Source organism: Cervus canadensis, chromosome 6 (genome assembly GCF_019320065.1).
Source record: "Cervus canadensis isolate Bull #8, Minnesota chromosome 6, ASM1932006v1, whole genome shotgun sequence".
In the NCBI taxonomy this organism is placed as follows: domain Eukaryota; kingdom Metazoa; phylum Chordata; class Mammalia; order Artiodactyla; family Cervidae; genus Cervus; species Cervus canadensis.
The window spans coordinates 21,524,933-21,542,875 of record NC_057391.1 but is presented as its reverse complement, the minus strand read 5'-3'; the positions used below and the strand labels follow the sequence as shown (position 1 = coordinate 21,542,875).

The 17,943-nt window shown below is 42.4% G+C and overlaps 2 gene segments (V, D, J or C); both read right to left on the bottom strand.

The window, feature by feature from the left end:
* LOC122443251 overlaps positions 1-17,943 on the bottom strand; it is a 51,928-nt gene that overhangs the window by 14,360 nt on the left and 19,625 nt on the right.
* On the bottom strand, positions 1,351-16,312 carry LOC122443246. The segment is given in 3 exon segments: positions 1,351-1,696; positions 13,386-13,459; positions 16,120-16,312. Coding segments are annotated over 2 exon segments (354 nt in total).

Here is a 17,943-nt window from a genome sequence, read left to right as displayed (position 1 = left end):
TGATTTTGAAGCCCAAGAAAATTAAATCTGTCACTGTTTCCACATTTTCCCCATCTATTTGCCATAAAATAATGGGACTGGATGCCATAATCTTAGGTTTTATAATGTTGAGTTTTAATACAGCTTTTTCACTCTCCTCTTTCACCTGCATCACGATGTTCTTTAGTTGTTTTTCACTTTCTGCCATCAGAGTGATGTCATCTGCATATCTGAGGTTGTTGATATTTCTCCTGGAAATCTTGATTCCAGCTTGTGAGTCATCCAGCCCTGCATTTCACCTGATGTACTCCACATATAAGTTAAATAAGCAGGCTGACAATACATAGCCTTGATGTACTCCTTTCCCAATTTTGAACCAGTCCATTGTTCCATGTGCAGTACTAACTATTGCTTCTTGTCCTGCATACAGGTTTCTTTAAATTCTCTTTAAGAATTTTCCACAGTTTGTTGTGATCCACACAGTCAAAAACTTTAGTGTAGTCAATGAAGCAGAAGTAGATTTTTTTTTTTTAATTCCCTTGCTTTTGCTGTGATCCAGCAGATATTGGATCTGCTCTGGTTCCTCTGCCTTTTCTAAACTCAGCTTCTACATCTGAAATTCTTGGTTCGTGTACTGCTGAAGCATAGCTTGAAGGACTTTGAGCATAATCTTGCTAACATGTGAAATGAGTGCAAGTGTATGGTAATTTGAACATTCTTTGGCATTCATTTCCCTGAGATGAGGTTATTAGCAAAGAGAATATCCTGTACCCAGTTTGAATACAAACAATATACACAACACCTGCAATATTTACAGAGTGGGCTGCTCTGATCCACAGGGCCCTTGACAAAAGGAATACCTTGTCAGAAACTCACCTCTTGGAACTCACTTAGCAGCATTCCTGGAGCAACCAGAAGGGATGGAAAAGTCAAGAAAAGAGAGAATAAAGCTCCAGTCACTGAAGATGGAGTGTCTGCAGGTGAAACTCAGCAGGATACACAATCTTGGCCTGAATTTTAAAAACCAGAGACTAGCTTTCAGATCACATAGTCATCCGTCAACAATGAGCCCTGGAATTTTCATTAACACATTGTGAAATATTTCAGCATATATAATCTGAATTGTTGAAGAGTTAATGTCACTTTAAGGGATTCTATGCCATATGGGGGAATGTGGATGGGTTGAAAACAGGTATTTCTGGAGAAAAGCGCTTAGGTTCCTCTTTACACTGTCCTGCCCCAGATTCCTCTGTCAGGCAATCCAAGAATTCCAAGGTCCTTGGCCCGGAGTATCAGAGCTGGAAGTGCTTTTACAGCACCTCTGAGAGAGGCACAACATCCCCTTCCGGGGCTGCCCACAGCCAGAGCCCCATCTGCATCTGGGTTTGTGCTCAGCTCCCCCTGCAGCCCTACATCACTGTGTCCCTCAGAGCACAGTAGTACACAGCCGAGTCTGATGCTTGCACTGCCCGTTTCTGCAGGTGGAAGGAGCTGTCCCTCTTCACAAGAGTGGCCTGAAAACCTTCATGCTCTACCTTCTTGTCTGGTGTGAAGCCCCTCAGAAGGATTTGAGGAGCTTTGTTGAGATGCTGGACATACCAGAAAAGATAGGGATCCGAATATGTGGCCTGGTAAGTGCAGTTCAGGGTCATGAGAGCCCCCTCTGAGACAGTCACTGGGCCTTCTCTCTGGTTCACTGAGTCACCATTGGTCCCTCCTACAAGAGAATCACTTTGTTATCATAGAAATGTACAGGAGAGGAGTTTTCAGCCAGAGAAGAAAAGTAAAACTTAACTATAGTTTTAGACTGGAGAAGGAAATGGCAACCCACTCCAGTACTCTTGCCTGGAGAATCCCATGGACAGAGGAGCCTGGTGGGCTACAGTCCATGGGGTCACAAGAGTCGGACACGACTGAGTGACTTTCACTGCTACTACTTCACTACTTCACTATAGTTATAGAAAGTGAAAAATCATTAATATTTAGGATAAAATATTACTTACTGAATACTAAGATGATCAGAAGAACTGAGTGAGTGACAGAATGCATGTTCGCAAAAGAAAATGGTCCTTGTTTCCTGGAATACACCAGTCTAACGACTCTAGTCTCCATCTGGATGTTACAGAAGCTCCTCTCTCAGAAACGGAGAGCCCCTTTCTGCACAGCAGCAATATTCTGTCTTGTGGCTGCAAAGTAGGCAAGTCAAACCGGCCCCTGAACACAAGGAGGAAGCGCATCTGAAGGAAGCCCCGCCCTCTGGTGGTGATCGTCAGAATTGCACCACAGTCGAGTCTGACCTATTCCTGATAACAGCTTGTGGGATTACATACAGGAGAACGGGACAGGACCCTAAGAAGAGAGTCCTAAACATAAGCGTGTTTAGGGAAATATTCTATTATTACTTCCATAATTTTTTCATGGCACAGGTGTCTCTAGCTTCACAAGAAACCCCAGTTACAATTTCTAGATGGAATAGTCAGAGGTTTCTCCCTCGCGTATGTCTCCGATTCCCGTGGGTCAAAGAAGGATCCCTCTGTAAGGAAAGTGCTTCCTCCTCTCCCCAAGTCATTTCTCTGAAGTAGTTATATTCATGTTGACTCTGTCAACATGCTGTGGAGAAAATTTTATCTAAGGCAGGTGTCAAATAACGTGTAGTTAAATGATAAGGTTATTATCCTGATTTATCTTGGAATGACAGATTTGTAAAACACAATAAAAGTAAAATACATGACTTCTTTTTCACTGATAACAGTAGAGTTGATCTTCCAACTAGAAAACTATTTTTGGACCTTGAACATCAGGTAGCACAGAGATAAGGAAAACAGATGAGATGAGCACTAACATTGCCCAGCTTTCTTCATGGAGGCAGTTTCTAGGCACCAGTGCATGAGGGATTTGCCAAAAATAGTGCAGCTGTCTCACTGTGGGATTGAGACAGAATAGGAGAACGGAGATCCTGAAAAACCTAAAACTTGTGGACCTCTGTACCAGAGAGGAGGAATGTTGACAAAAAAGAGAGAAAGAGAGAAATAAGCACAAGGCAGGGGTTGGGGGGCAGAATGGGGGGGGGGGGGATTTGGACCATCCTGGATGACAGCAACCTCACACCTTTAGTCTCATGAAGGACAGGTGACCTTAACTAGGTACCTTGGTTCTTGAAACACAATCACTATTGTCAGGAAGCATTTAACAGGAGGCTTCCTGTGTGCTGGTTGGATCTGTCAGGAATCCTCTGGTCCTTATTAATTCCTGTATATTCAGGAATTAAGAGGAGAGGCACGCCTTTTCTGGGGCTGAGGAATCCAGGCATTTCCTTCATTAGTTTCTCAAGATGGTGATAAGTACCCTCTTCCTTCTTATGAACCATACGGTAAAACGTGATTGTTTACAACTCTCTCTTTAATAGGGATCGCCTTATATTTTGTAGTCTGGAATTTTAATCTTTATCTTTGCTGAGAATAACTACCTGTAAGACAGTATATATACCCACACCATGTTGATTAAAACACCTTTGCTCCATCAGAGCTTGGGTCCCCGTGTCTTTCTTTCTTTCTTTCCTTCTCTCTCTCTTTCAGGCTAATTCCTTGGAGCGCGGAGGCCCACTGAGCTCACTCTCTTGCCTGGGCTTCTAAAACCCTCTCAGGAAGGCACACCGGTTCTTGACCCACTCGAGAGGCGCCTGGTGTCAATGTGCAGCAGCACGGGCTCTAGGAATAGAACTTTATTGGCTTTCCGCATAAACCAGGGGATATCAGCCTCTTTCTCTCTCTTACTTTCTTATCGTCGACTCCGGACCACCAGGTTCCAGTCCATTAAAGGACCAACACACTATCATTTACTTCTTGTCACATCGTTGTTTTAATTTAACTAAGTATTTTTTTTAGGATGTCAAGTTTAGATGCTGAATATATTAGCCAGGCACTCTTCATTCCAGATGCATGTGTATGTGGTATTTATCTGTCTTCTGTTTATTTATTAGGGCTTCAGGAATCTCATTGGAAAGAACTGTTTGCTCAGTGTCTGTCAGCCCATTTGTCTAGATTCCTGTGCAATTATCTGGGCTGGTGAAGTGAACCCAGAAGAAGATTTAATACGGTCATTTCATAGCTTGTTTTCTCTAGGATTGGGTTTACCTTATGCAAAGTAATACTGTATTATGGTAAGAAGTCAAAACATTGTTCTTTGCTGACATAAACCATTTTAAGGCATGGGAATGTTGTGGCTGCAGACAGCTGTGAGGTTGCCTTACACAGGCTCTCAGGGCAGTGCTGTTAACCCAGGAACAATGGCTGTGACTTTTAGTTTAATTAAGTCCGATTTGTTTATTTTTGTTTTTATTTCCAATACTCTAGGAGGTGGGTTCAAAGAGGATTGTGCTGTGATGTATGTCAAAGAGTGTACTGCCTGTGTTTTCCTCTAAGAGTTTTATGGATTCTGGCCTTACATTTAAGTCATTAATCCATTTTGAGTTTATTTTTGTGTATGGTGTTTGGAAGGGTTCTAGTGTCATCCTTTTACCTGTATGCTTCCAATTATCTTCCAATTAAAAATAAAATTTTCTAAATGGCAATGACCAAGTCAGTTGAACACAAGAGCAATCTTCTTCAAATGATACCTATTAATGGACATAGAATTTCTCAACAGTCAAAATGACTTGTTTTTCTAAAATTATGGTAATTTTTAAATGCACAACTCTTTGCTGAGTTGTTCTGTTTTGTTTTTGTTTTTGGCTGTGCCGGGTCTTATTTTCGGCTTGTGAGATCTAGTTCTCTGATCAAAGATCACACTCAGGCCCCCTACATTGGGAGTGCAGAATTCTATCCCCTGGACCAAAGTTCCCCCTAAAATTAGGGTCTTGAGTTGAGTTATCATGCTGGCAGGACTGTCTGGCTCAGCGGATCACCGAGGTTCTCTTAAACTTTTGTGCATGTTCAGAAATCCCTAGGCTCCAGCATTCACTCTGGAAATTTACAGAGTTGTCTACAACGTGGGAACCAAAACCAGACGTGATTCCTATTTCAAACTGCTTTCAATCACTGAGGAGCAGGTAAAAAAAAAAATCCTCTGCCCTGTCTGTAGTCCCAGGAGCCTGGACCCAGAGATGTGGAATGAGGGATCAGACCGGAAGTAGAGCGCTGACTCAGTTACCACCAGGGGAATAAAACCTGGTTGGATACTTTTCTTTCACTGTTCAGATTTAGCTTTGTTTTTTTTTTTTTTTTTTTTTATCTCCCTCTCCCTTCCTATGCCCTGTTTATCAAGATGTTGAAGCCCCAGTGCTCAGGTGTCCAACATGCAGTGTGCAAGACTCTAGATGTTTGGAAGAAATCTGTGTTTACCTTCAGGTGGGTGTTCAGACATCTCCCCTGTTAAATAAGGATGGGGACTACATCCTCCAGGAATATTGAAACCACTATAACTATTAAACTCTGCATTTTTATAGTTGTGCCTATAAATTATAAAATGACAATGATCCAGTGTTTATGCCACATCTCCTAGATTGCCCAGAAATAAAACATATATCTCTTTTCTCCTTCTGTGTCACCTACTGTCCTTACAGAAAGTCTGGTCCCAAAGTTGCAGACAGGAGTTCGGCCTGCAGAGATGCAGATAGTACACTCTGTGCAATGGGCCCAATTGTAGCAGAGATGCCGAGTGCTGACCCAAGTGTCTCCACATTCCTGCTCATGAGCAGAGGAGCGGGGAGGTGTTCCTGCCTTGGGAGGGGGTGATACTTTCTCCTAGTTTCTTGGAGCAGGTGAAAAACTCACTCCGCTCCAATGGCAGTCTGTCTTCAAACTGGATACAGGATGAGAATATCCTCTTTGCCAGTGATCACATCATCTCAGGGAAAATTAATTCATCAATCAATCATGTTTCATATATATTGAAAAAGTGTTTATATAGTCTTAAAATAAAAATAGGAAAAATCCTTCCTTAACTTACCAAGATATTGTGTCTCACAAGTTATCCAATAGCAATATATATTTTTTTCAGCTGAAAAATGCCATTTCTTCATTATCATTTATCTTGACATATAGAACTTTGCTGAATATTTATTAACTGTGTGCAGGACTGAAACCAAATCATTTTGAAGGCTGCAATGAATATTGATCATGTCTTCATTGATCATTTTTTCATTGATTTGTCAACAAATATGGGAAAATACACCTTCAGGTATATAGACAGGGGAAATAAAGTGGCCCTGCCTGGCCCTGAGAAGGGCACTTTTATGTTGAACATAAGTCACCTGCTCTTCTCTGTCAAGACCAGGGGCTTGTCTGGAGGGGCTGCTGAGGATGGGAACATTGACCACAGGCGACATTTCTAGCAGTGCCAGCATGGCCCTGGCTTTTCACTGAGCTTTGCTTCCTTTCTTGAAAAATAAGGAGAAACTGTGTGTTATAAAAAAATGACATGAATGAAAATCTGATGTAGGTACTGGAAGAAACTCTGCCTTTTATATTAATAATGGTCATCAGTGAGTGATCCCAGCTGTATCAAGATGCCATAATATATACCTGTGCTTAAAATTTTATTTATATAAAACACATAGCCAGGTGTGTATATATATATATAATTTAATTTTATAATGATTTTAAACAGATAGAGATATATAGATGATTTTGATTCTTAAGTCCAACAAGTAAGTTCTATTATTGCCATTTTACATATTAAGAAACTGATGCACAGAGAGGCTAAGGAGTACCTCAGAAGTCGTGCTGTGATGCAGATGACAGGGTTTGAATCCAGCTAATTTCAATTCGTCATTTTATTAAGGATAATATCAAATGTATACAAAAGTGTTCAGGATGAAAGAACAAAGTCGGTGCCTGCCCTCCCCCCTGCCTGCATTCCTCTCCCTTTCCCTCCTCCCTCTCCCGTCCAGTGACAGTATTTCTGATAGAACAGCATTTCTGATGCGTTAAAGGTCGGTGACTTCCCGTGTCACTCTACTCTCTTCCTGTGTCCATGGCTTCTTATCATTCTAACACTGTGAAGCAATATGAGAAGCACCTTGATAACGTCTACATCTAATAGTTCTTTCTCAAGTAAGGGAGGGGTGAATAGTAGGTGTTAGGAACTCAAAAAGGATAGTGAACTAAGTACCCCTGTGAGGTTAGTAAAATTTTGGAAAGGACTTCCCTGGTGGCGCAGACGGAAAAAAAAAAAATATCTGTCTGCAATACAGGAGACCTGGGTTCAGTCCCTGGGTCAGGAAGACCCCCTGGAGGAAAAAGTGGCAGCTCACTCGAGTATTCCTGCCTGCGGACTCCCACGCACAGAGGAGCCTGCGGGCTCCAGCCCACGGGGCCGCAGAGGAGTTGTACACGACTGAGCGACTAACGTTAACTCAACAGCAGCTTCATAATGAATCTTCACACGTTGCAGACGAGGAAACAGAAAGTCACAGCGAACACCTGCTTAAGGCCACACAGTCTGTGCTGTGATGTCCTTTCTGCCTGCTATCCGGTACTGGATACCACTCAGCCCCCTGGGACATGAGCTCCATAAAAGCAGAAATCACATCTGTCTTGCCAACAAACTGTTTCCCCAATGCTTACCAGAACACTAAGAATTAATGAATAAACTATACTGAAATTTCTCACACTCGGATCCACGCTTTGTTGATAAAAATCACAGGGGGAGACAAGGTATATTTCCATGAGATGTTAATTCAGATTCTTTTACTTTGTGGATCAGCTTCTATGTTATGACTAATAATTTAAAATTTTACTGTTGGGCTATTCATGTTGTAAATCTGCATAGATATTAAACATAAAATGAGCCTATATCAAAGGCATAATATGCAATCAAACACAACTTTTGACCTCTACCCCAGAGGATGTTGTGCTCTTAGATATTTTTATAGAGAAGCTAGAAATCCAGTTTTCAATGTGATGTCTGATTTTTAAATAATAACCATAACTACTAGCTTCATATACACAGTACAAGGTTGCAGCTTCCTTCTCGACCACAGAAATTACAGACTGGGCTTGAGTTACTTTTTGGGTCATGCTGGATCCTGCAGGAAAGAGCCCTTATTTATAAACACGATGGTATAAGGGATGAAGTGGCTTAGGACCTAATGCCCTGATTCCAATTGCCCATTATCCCTTGCTTTCAAGATGCATCAGATAACAATGATCTGTCCCGCCCCACAACCTTGGAACTGAGAGAGGAGCATGAGTTCTGTGTGTGAGCATCCTTCCCAAGACAGACAGAGGCTATGCCTGCCCTCAGCACACTGGCAATCAGCATATTGGTAGCTCCTCCCTACAGTGAAACGTCCCCTGTCCCATTTCAAATCCAGATCTAAATTCTGCGCCCTGTGCTCAAGAGGCACAGGCGGAGCTCCTGGGCTGTGATGCTTCTGCCCCACGAGTCAGCAGAGGGAGGGCAGTTTGTGTCACGTCACACGCTTCCTTTATAGGAGGGAAATGCTAGACTTCTGCACAACAGTTTGCCGAATTATAACACTGTCTGACTAGAAATAAAGAGTGGTAAAACTGAATCATGTTCAGTTCATTCTTCTTTGGATCAGAGAATCAAAAGTAATCATGGGGTTTCGACTTCAATCTTTTCGCTTCAATCTTTGTTTCTGCCTCCTATGGAATCTAGTAAAGGCAGAATTTTTCGCTTCAATCTTTGTTTCTGCCTCCTATGGAATCTAGTAAAAGTTACCTGTGAAATATTTTGTTGTCTATGAATGATTTCATATCTTGCATCTGCGTCACAAAATCTGTCAAGTGTGTGCCATGTTAAATAGCAGGAGGGGAAGAAATACATGTATATGTGATTAAAGTTTACATGTGTGTATGTGTGTAAACAAAAGTAAATTCAGAAAATTTTAGTCAGTGCTTAAATATAAGAATTCCCGTTAAAACTCAATACATGTATTTATGAATCACCCCCAACTCTTCCAAACCACGCCCATTAATTGTGGTGGAAATTGGGATAGGGAAAACTCTAAAAATACACAAGTTTGGAGCCAAAGCATTATCAAAAGCAATAGAAATTCTATTAGAAATGCCAGCAGAGTTCAATCTCCACTGACGTCTATTCCTTGCATCATAGTCTTAAAACTCTTTGCCATCTTAATTTTGGGAGCTGTGTCTCACTGTAAGAATACGTAAGACCAACGTCATCAAAAATTTAAATATTATCGTTCTTCATAAGGGCTTTCCCTGGTGGCTCAGCTGGTAAAGAATCTGCCTGCAAGGTGGAAGACCTGGGTTTGATCCCTGGGTTGAGAAGGTCCCCTGGAGAAGGGAAATGATTACCCACTCCAGTATTCTAACCTGGAGAATTCCTGATAAATCAATTTGCTTAATGCTAGAGATGAAGATGGACCAGCATTCTTTTTACCCTCCCTCTCAGCTTTATCAGGTAGCTTTCACTTGAAAACCCTAGAAATTCTTAAAGCCACTAAAGCAAACACTAGATTTTAGGCTTTTTTATTGATAGAAAATCGCCTTTGAAAGTTTTGGCTTTGGCACAAATTACTGAAGTGCTTAGAAAAATCAATGAAACTTCCTCATCATACCTGTATTGTTGCTGTTCAGTCACTAAGTTGTACCTGACTCTTTGCAACCCCATGAACTGTAACCCACCAGGCTCCTCTATCCATGGGATTTCTGAGGCAAGAATCCTGGGGTGGGTTGCTATATCCTTCTCCAGGGGATCTTCTCGACCCAGGGATTGAACTCATCCTGAAGATCTTCTCCATTGGCAGGCGGATTCTTTACCACTGATCCCCCAGGGGCGCCCAGACCCATATTTACTAATTGTCTAAAAAAAGAATTTGCTTTAATAAGATATACACTGTAGCAGAACAGAAAATGCTGTGTCTTACAGTCTCAATGAGGAGACATATTTGCCACGTGTTTTTTTTTTTTTTCTGAAAAATATAGTCCTCATTACCATGGCGAAGACCTGTAATGTATGTCCCCTTTAATATGGCTGCTAAGGCTCAGCTATAAGCCCTGGAATAAGCAGGTTATTCAATCACAGAGAATCTGAGCAACTTTATGTTCAAAGACATAAAAGATGATGACTGCAATTTTTTGGCTTCAGTGTTCAAGAATATATATAGATTCCTATGATTGCCCATTGAGTAAAGTACAGCTTTCATTATTCCATTAACTTATTTTTCATCAAATGAAAATTTCAAAAATTCTAAAATTCTAAAAATGCAATGATATTTAATAAAAAACAAACAGATTTCATGATGGTTTTATCAAGTAGCTTTTAAGAATATTAGCCATGCATCAGACTGATTGAGGTCCTACCTAAGCTTTGCTCCTAACTGATTATGTAACCTTAATTAAGTTACTAAACATCTCTACACCTCAATTTTGTCATTTGTAAATTGGAAGTTTCCTAGTATCTACCTGAAGAGGTGGAGGGGGATTTAAAATGCTTAGCCCATTGCTCATAAACCTGTCAATGTCACATACTGGGGACAAACAGAGCTCAGTGAGTGAATAAAATGATTTGTGAAAGAAACATTGTTTTAAGACATGTGTGGTGTCTTAAAGCAATACAATCCTAAAGCAGGAGACTCGGTCATGTTTACTCTATTCTCAACACTTATTCATATGGCTGACACATATGAGTAGGTGCTCAAAAGCTTTCCTGAATGAACGCAGGTATAGCTTGGAATGATTCTATCTCATGTAAGCATTAACTCATAATTTTAAAGAGCATTTTCTCTTGCACTTACTCATTTTACATCCATAAGGAAATGTTGGTACCAAATAAAGCAAAATGAAATGAAACAGATATGAAAACAAGAAAAGTCAAACCTCTAACTGAAAGTACATTCATTTAGAACAATGGAGCTCCTGCACACGAGTGCTCACACCAGCATTGTTTATAAGAGCTGAAAAGTGGAGACAGCCAAAATGTTTCCAAAACAATCATTCTTCAAGGGAAGAATGGAGAAGGAGAATAGGTGGGATCACAGAGCAGCCTATTACTGAGCATGAGGAGTAGTGAAGAGCTGACGTAGAGACCATGGAGAGAGTCCTCCAGGTGAGAGCAGACAGGCGCCGCCATCTGCTGTCTGATTCCACCTCCAGGAAACGCCCACAACCGTCAGATCCACAGAGACAGAGAACAGAGGGGTGGAGGCCAGAGTCTGGGGGAAACGGGGAATGGGAGTGACTGCTAATGTGTACAAAGTTTCTTCCTGGAATGGAGTTCTGGAATCAGATAGTATTGATGACTGCACAACTCTGTGAACAGGCTAAAAACCACTCAACTGTACAGTTAAAAGCAGGACGTTGATGATATGTGAATTACCTTTATAAAGCTGTTATTTAAAAAGTGATAGAGCTGAAAATACTCATATTAATTACAGATCAAGTTCTGGGACAGAAAGAGTCCTGGGGGGTTCTAATCTGCCAACATCAGGACAAAAAGATATAAGATGGTTATAACGCTTTGATTTTAAAGAGGAAGGTAAATTTTATGAAGAGGGTTTACCATGAAGCAAAATCAGCTTGTATTTCAGGATGCCTTAGTGTCCTGGGCCAAGAAACTTGATTTTGTAATTTCATTTTTTCTTAAGAAAAGCCTCTGAAATCAAAGAAAGCTCAGGCTCTGCAAAACCTTCATCTGTGCCTGTCAGTCCCGCAGAATCATACAAGAGGGATAATGCACAGGTGAGGTTCAGAGACCTCCAGAATGCCAGGACGAGTTTCTCTTGGTGAGTTTCATTCATTGCAAGTTACAGTGAGAGCCGCACATTTCTCTGTTTTCTGGTCTGCTGTGGGAACGTTGTGAATATATTAAGAACTTAGAATCCTGGTCAACAGGAGTCCATGTGCCCTCTTTTCACTAACGGACCGAGTGTTTGCTTGGTCACTGAATTTGACACACTTCAAAAGGATCAGAGGCCTCAATACAGCAATAAAGATAATTGTCAGGTTACGTGGTCATGTTCATGTCCAGAATTTCTCACAGCACAGATCCCCAAGACCAGAATTGGGATCCTGACCTAGCATTCTGTAAAGAGCTGCCATGATGACAAGATGAGGGTGGGCTGTGTCAGCATCATATAAGCAAGACACCTCATGCACAAAATGTTCACTGACTAGACTGCTCTGATCCACAGGGCCCTTGACAGAAGGAATATCTTCTCAGGAAACCATCTTCATGGGACTCACAGCAGCAGCATTTATTGAGCAACCATAAGAGTTGGAAAAGTCAAGGGAAGAGAGTGTAAAGGTCGCAGTCACTAAAGATGGAGTGTCTGCAGGTGAAACTCAGCAAGACACAAAATTCTGGTTTGGATTATAAAAATCAGACAGTAGCTTCAAGGTCATACATTCATCCATGAACGAGGTGCCCTGGGAGTTTTCATCAACAAGTTATGACATATTTCAGCATATATCAACTGAACTGTCATTGAACAGAGCTGAACTGTCATTGAACAGAGTTAATGTCACTTCCAGGAATTCTATGCCATCTGGGGGAATGTGACTGGGCTAAAAACAGTCTGGAGCACTTCTGGAGAAGGCCTTCTAGATTCCTCTTTTCACTGTCCCCTCTCAGATTCCCCTCTGTAGACCAATCCAAGAATTCCAGGGTTCTTGGCGCTGAGCTTCAGAGCTGGAAGTACTTTGACGACGCCTCTGGCATAAAACAGGGGCTTCCCAGGTGGCTCAGTGGTAAAGAATTTGCCTGCCAAACAGGAGACATGGGTACCATTCCTGGGTCGGGATAATCCCCAGGGGAAAGAAATGGCAACCCACTCCAGTCTTCTTGCTTGGGAAATCCCATGGACAGAGAAGCCCACTAAGTCATAGGGTCGCAAAAGAGTCGGACATGACTTAGCAAATAAACAACAACACAGCTAGCATAAACCACTAAAGACCGAAACAACAACCCCTTTCCGGGTCTGCCCACAGCCGGAGCCCCATCTGCACTCTGGGTTTGTGCTCAGCTCCCCCTGCAGCCCTCCATCACTGTGTCCCTCAGAGCACAGTAGTACACAGCCGAGTCTGATGCTTGCACTGCCGGTCTCTGCAGGTGGAAGGAGCTGTCCCTCTTAACAAGAGTAGCCTGAAAACCTTCATGCTCGGGCCTCCGGTTTGTCGTCGAGCCCTTCAGGAGGAGTTGAGGAGCTTTGCTGAGATGCTGGATATACCAGAAAAGATAGGGAGCCGAATCAGCAGTCTGGTAAGTGCAGTTCAGGGTCATGAGAGCCCCCTCTGAGACAGTCACTGGGCCTTCTGTCTGGTTCACTGAGTCACCATTGGTCCCTCCTACAAGAGAATCACTTAGTTATTGTAGAAATGCACAGGAGGAGAGTTTTCAGCTAGAGAAGAAAAATAAAACTTACCTATAATCATAGGAAAATGAAAAATCATAAACATTTAGGATAAAATGTTACTTACCGAATATTAAGATGATCAGAAGAACTGAGTGAGTGGCAGAATGCATGCTGGCAAAAGGAAACGATCCTTGTTCCCTGCAATACACAAATTTAATAAATCTAGTCTCCATCTGGATGTTACAGAAGCTCCTCACTCAGAAACTGAGAGCCCCTTTCTGCACAGCGGCAATTTTCTGATTGTGGCTGCAAAGTGGGCAAGTGAAACCAGCTCCTGAATACCATGAGGAACCGCACCTGAAGGAAGCCCCGCCTTCTGGTGGTCATGATGAAAATTGCACCACAGTCAGGTCTGACCTATTTCTCCTGATAATAGTTTGTGGGATTACATAGAGAATGGGACAGGACCCTAAGAAGAGAGTCCTAAACATAAGCGTGCTTAGGCAAACTATTATTACTTCCATAATTTTTTGCATGGCACAGCTATCTCTAGCTTCACAAGAAACCCCAGTTACAATTTCTAGATGGAATAGTCAGAGACTTCTTCCTTCCATATGTCTCCAAGATTCCCATGAATCAGAGAAGGATCTCCCTGAATGGAAAGTGCTCCTTCCTCTCCTCAAGTTCTTTGCCTGAATTAGCTCTTTTCATCCCCAAGACTCAGTCAACATGCCATGGAGGAAACCTTATCTACAGCAAGTCTCAAATAATATGTGATTGAATGATAAGGTTATTATTACATACCCTACCATCATAAAATGACACATTTTTAAAAATACACAAAAAAAAAAAGTTACCGTTGCTTCTTTTTCACAGTTGAAGGTAGAGTTGACGTTACAACTAGAAAACTGGACAAAATACATGAAACAAATTTTGTCTGTAGTCCCACTAGCCTGGACCCAGAGATGTGGAATGAGAAATCAGACCAGAACTGTATCAGAGAGCTAATACAGTTACCACCAAGGAATAAAACCTGCTTGAATACTTTTTTTCCACTGTAAGATTTATTTTTGTCTTTTCATCTCCCTCTCCCTTTCTCTGGCCTGTTTATCATGATGTTGAAGCCCCAGTGCTCAGGTGGCCAACACCCAGTATGCAGGACTCCAGGATGTTAGGGAGGAAGTCTGCACTGACCTTCAGGCAGGTGTCCAGACATCCACCATGTTAAATGAGGATGGGGACTACATCCTCCAGGACAATTAAAACTATTCTAACTATTAAACTCTGTATTTTGATTGCTGTGCTTATAAATTATGAGATGACAAATAATCAGTGTCTAGGCCACAACTCCCTGACTGCCTGGCAGTAAACCATATCTTTGTTCACACCTTCTGGTCCCCCACTCTCCTTCCAGAAAGTCTGGTCCCCAAAGGCGCGGACAGGAGTTCCACCTTCAGAGATGCAGAGGGGATGCTCTGTGCAATGGGCATGACTGTTGCAGAGATGCAGAGCACTGACCCAAGTGGCTCCACATTCCTGCTCATGAGCAGAGGAGTGGGGAGGTGTTCCTGCCTTGGGAGTGGGTGATACTTGCTCCTAGTTTCTTGGAGCAGGTGAAAAGCTCACTTCACTCCAAAGTTATTGTAATAGTACATAAACACTTTTCCATGTATCAGAAGTCTGACTGACTGATGAATAAATTTCCCCTGAGGTGATGTTATTACTGGCAAAGAGAATATCCTGCACCCTGTTTGAATACAAACAATACACATCATGCATGCAATCTTCACCAACTGGACTGCTTCGACCCACAGGGCCATTGACAGAAGGAATATCTTGTCAGAAAACTCTCCTCCTGGAACTTACTTAGGTAGCAGCATTGCTGTAGCAACCAGAGGGGATGGAAAAGTCAAGGGAAGAGAGAATAAAGCTCCTAGTCACTGAAGATGGAGTGTCTGCAGGTGTATTTCAGCAAGACATACAATCCTAGTCTGAATTATAAAAACCAGAGACTACCTTCCAGATCACACAGTCATCCATTAACAATGTTCCTGGGAGTTTTCATTAACAGGTTGTGAAATATTTCAGCATATATCAACTGAATTGTCACTGAAGAGTTAATGACACTTCAAGGGATTCTGTGCCTTTGGGGGGAATGTGAATGGGCTGAAAACAGGCATTTCTGGAGAAAAGCACTTAGGTTCCTCTTTACACTGTCCCACCCCAGATTCCTCTCTGTAGGGCAATCCAAGAATTCCAAGGTTCTTAGCTCTGAGCTCCTGAGCTGACAGTGCTTTGACGATGCCTCTGGCATAGAACTCTGGAGAGCTGCCCACAGCCTGACCCCAACTGTGCCCTTGGGTTTGCGTTCAGCTCCCCCTGCAGCCTCCCTCACTGTGTCCCTCAGAGCGCAGTAGTACACAGCTGAGTCTGATGTTTGCACGGAGGATTTCTGCAGGTGGAAGGAGCTGTCACTCGAGGTATGAGTGGCTTCAAAACCTCTGCTGGTCACCTGGTTTCCTAATGAGCTTCTCAGGAGCAGCTCAAGCTCTTTGTTTTGGTACTGGACATACCAGAAAAGAACAACTGGATAGCTGGACTGGTAAGTACACTTCAGAGTCAGAGGTGCCTTCTCAGGGAGGGTAACAACACCTTCTGTCTGGGTCACCGAGTCTCCACTGGTCCCTCCTTAAAACAACAACAACAACAACACACACACACACACACACACACACACACGGTAAGACTTTGTTAAGTTGGCTAAGGAAGAGGGACCATCTCCCACTTGATAGAGGTTACATGGCAACCTAAAACCAAGGAATAGAACATCTTAGAAATTTTAAATAAATGTTACTCACGCATTGTCAACAAGATCACAAGTCCTAAGCACAAAGCAGACAGCATAGCTGGCTCAGAAGCAGTGGGAGGCTGAGTTTGGGGATAGAGGAAAGTTGAAAAAACTATTCCTCTAGTTTCTTGATCTTTTGTTGAAATCTTCAAGAAAATCTTGGTTCATGCGTTATGCAAGCCAAACTCCCCTACACGATCATGCTGTAGGCTGAGCAAGAGAGAAATGTTCTCAGAAATGAAAGATGAATTGATATCAAACCACCAGCGAGAGGGAGCAGCGCCCTCTGTTGTTCTCCCTCTGTTCCTGCAGTCTGCTGTACTTCTGGTATTTACCCTGAAAAAGAGCGCAAGTTGTAGGCATAGAAGGGAAATAGGTATCTGGGGTGTGTGTAGGGCTCAAGGAAGGAAGCACCAAATAATTTCTGCAGACTTAGCAATGGTGCCCGAGGTTGAGACAGTTGGTAATTCCTCTGTCTTTAAGATGCAGAGAAATACAGTTCCCTTAAGCCTTTCCAGACCCAGCATCTATTGTCTGATCACGTAGAGCAATAAGCTCGTTTAAGCAACTTAAGTTACAGTATGAGTGTGAAAAAAGACTGTACTGAGATCTCTTCTTGTCGTTTCCCTCACTGGTCCCCTAGAACTAGGGGATGAGCTGTCTCTGCTTAGAATGTTCTTCCTTTCTGCCCAGAATCTTCGCCTAGGCAACTTTTTATTCCTTCTTTAAGAACCAATTTACATGCCAACTCCTTATGAAAGTACTGATCCAGTCCTTCAGGCTGATTTAGGACCCACCTCTCTTCCCACCATACCTTGTATGCACATATATCACTGTCATTTCTACACCATATTGGAATCATTTTTGTGTTGTTTTTCAAACTAGGTTTGATGCACCTGAGATCAGGAACTTATTAATCTCAGCGGCCAACATCTCAAAATACACAGAATGCTAGTTCAGAGCAAATGGTTTAAAAATATTTGAGAAATGAATGAATAAGTGAATGAGTGGACACGTCTGGGTGTACAATGATCTGTTTATGAAGTATAGCCTCTACAAGAAATAGTTCTCAGGCCCGTGGTATGATGAGCTTCTTCCAGCCGCATGTCTAGGGTCTGAACACAGGGGCATTAGGTATTTCTCAAAATTAAGACACAGTTCTTCATATAAGAGACCACTCTCATACTATTTAAAAAATATTAGAACATTAACCCTAATGCTGGGAAGGACTGGGGACAGGAAGAGAAGGGGACGACAGAGGATGAGACGGCTTGATGGCATCACCGACTGGATGGACATGGGTTTTAGTAAACTTCAGGAGTTGGTGATGGACAGGGAGGCCTGGCGTACTGCGATTCATGGGGTTGCAAAGAGTCAGACACGACTGAGCGACTGAACTGATACATACAAAACTCAGGTTAAGTATGTCTTCGGTTCACAGTTCTTAATCACCAAAGTGAAAGTCGCTTAGTCGTGTCCAATTCTTTGCGGCCCCATGAACTATATGGGGTTCTCCAGGCCAGAATACTGGAGTGGATAGCCTTTCCCTTCTCCAGGGATCTTCCCAACCCAGGGATCAAACCCAGATCTCCCGCATTGCAGACGGATTTCTTTACCAGTTGAGCCACAAGCAAAGCTCTAGAATATGGAATGGTAACCTATCCCTTCTCCAGCGGATCTTCCCGATCTAGAAATCGAACCAGGGTCTCCTGCATTGCAGGTGGATTCTTTACCAACTGAGCTATCAGGGAAACTCATGCATACAAAATACAAAATTAATAAAGTTCATATTAAAACATTAATGTGAGGAGTGATATTTTGCTGAAACTAAAGA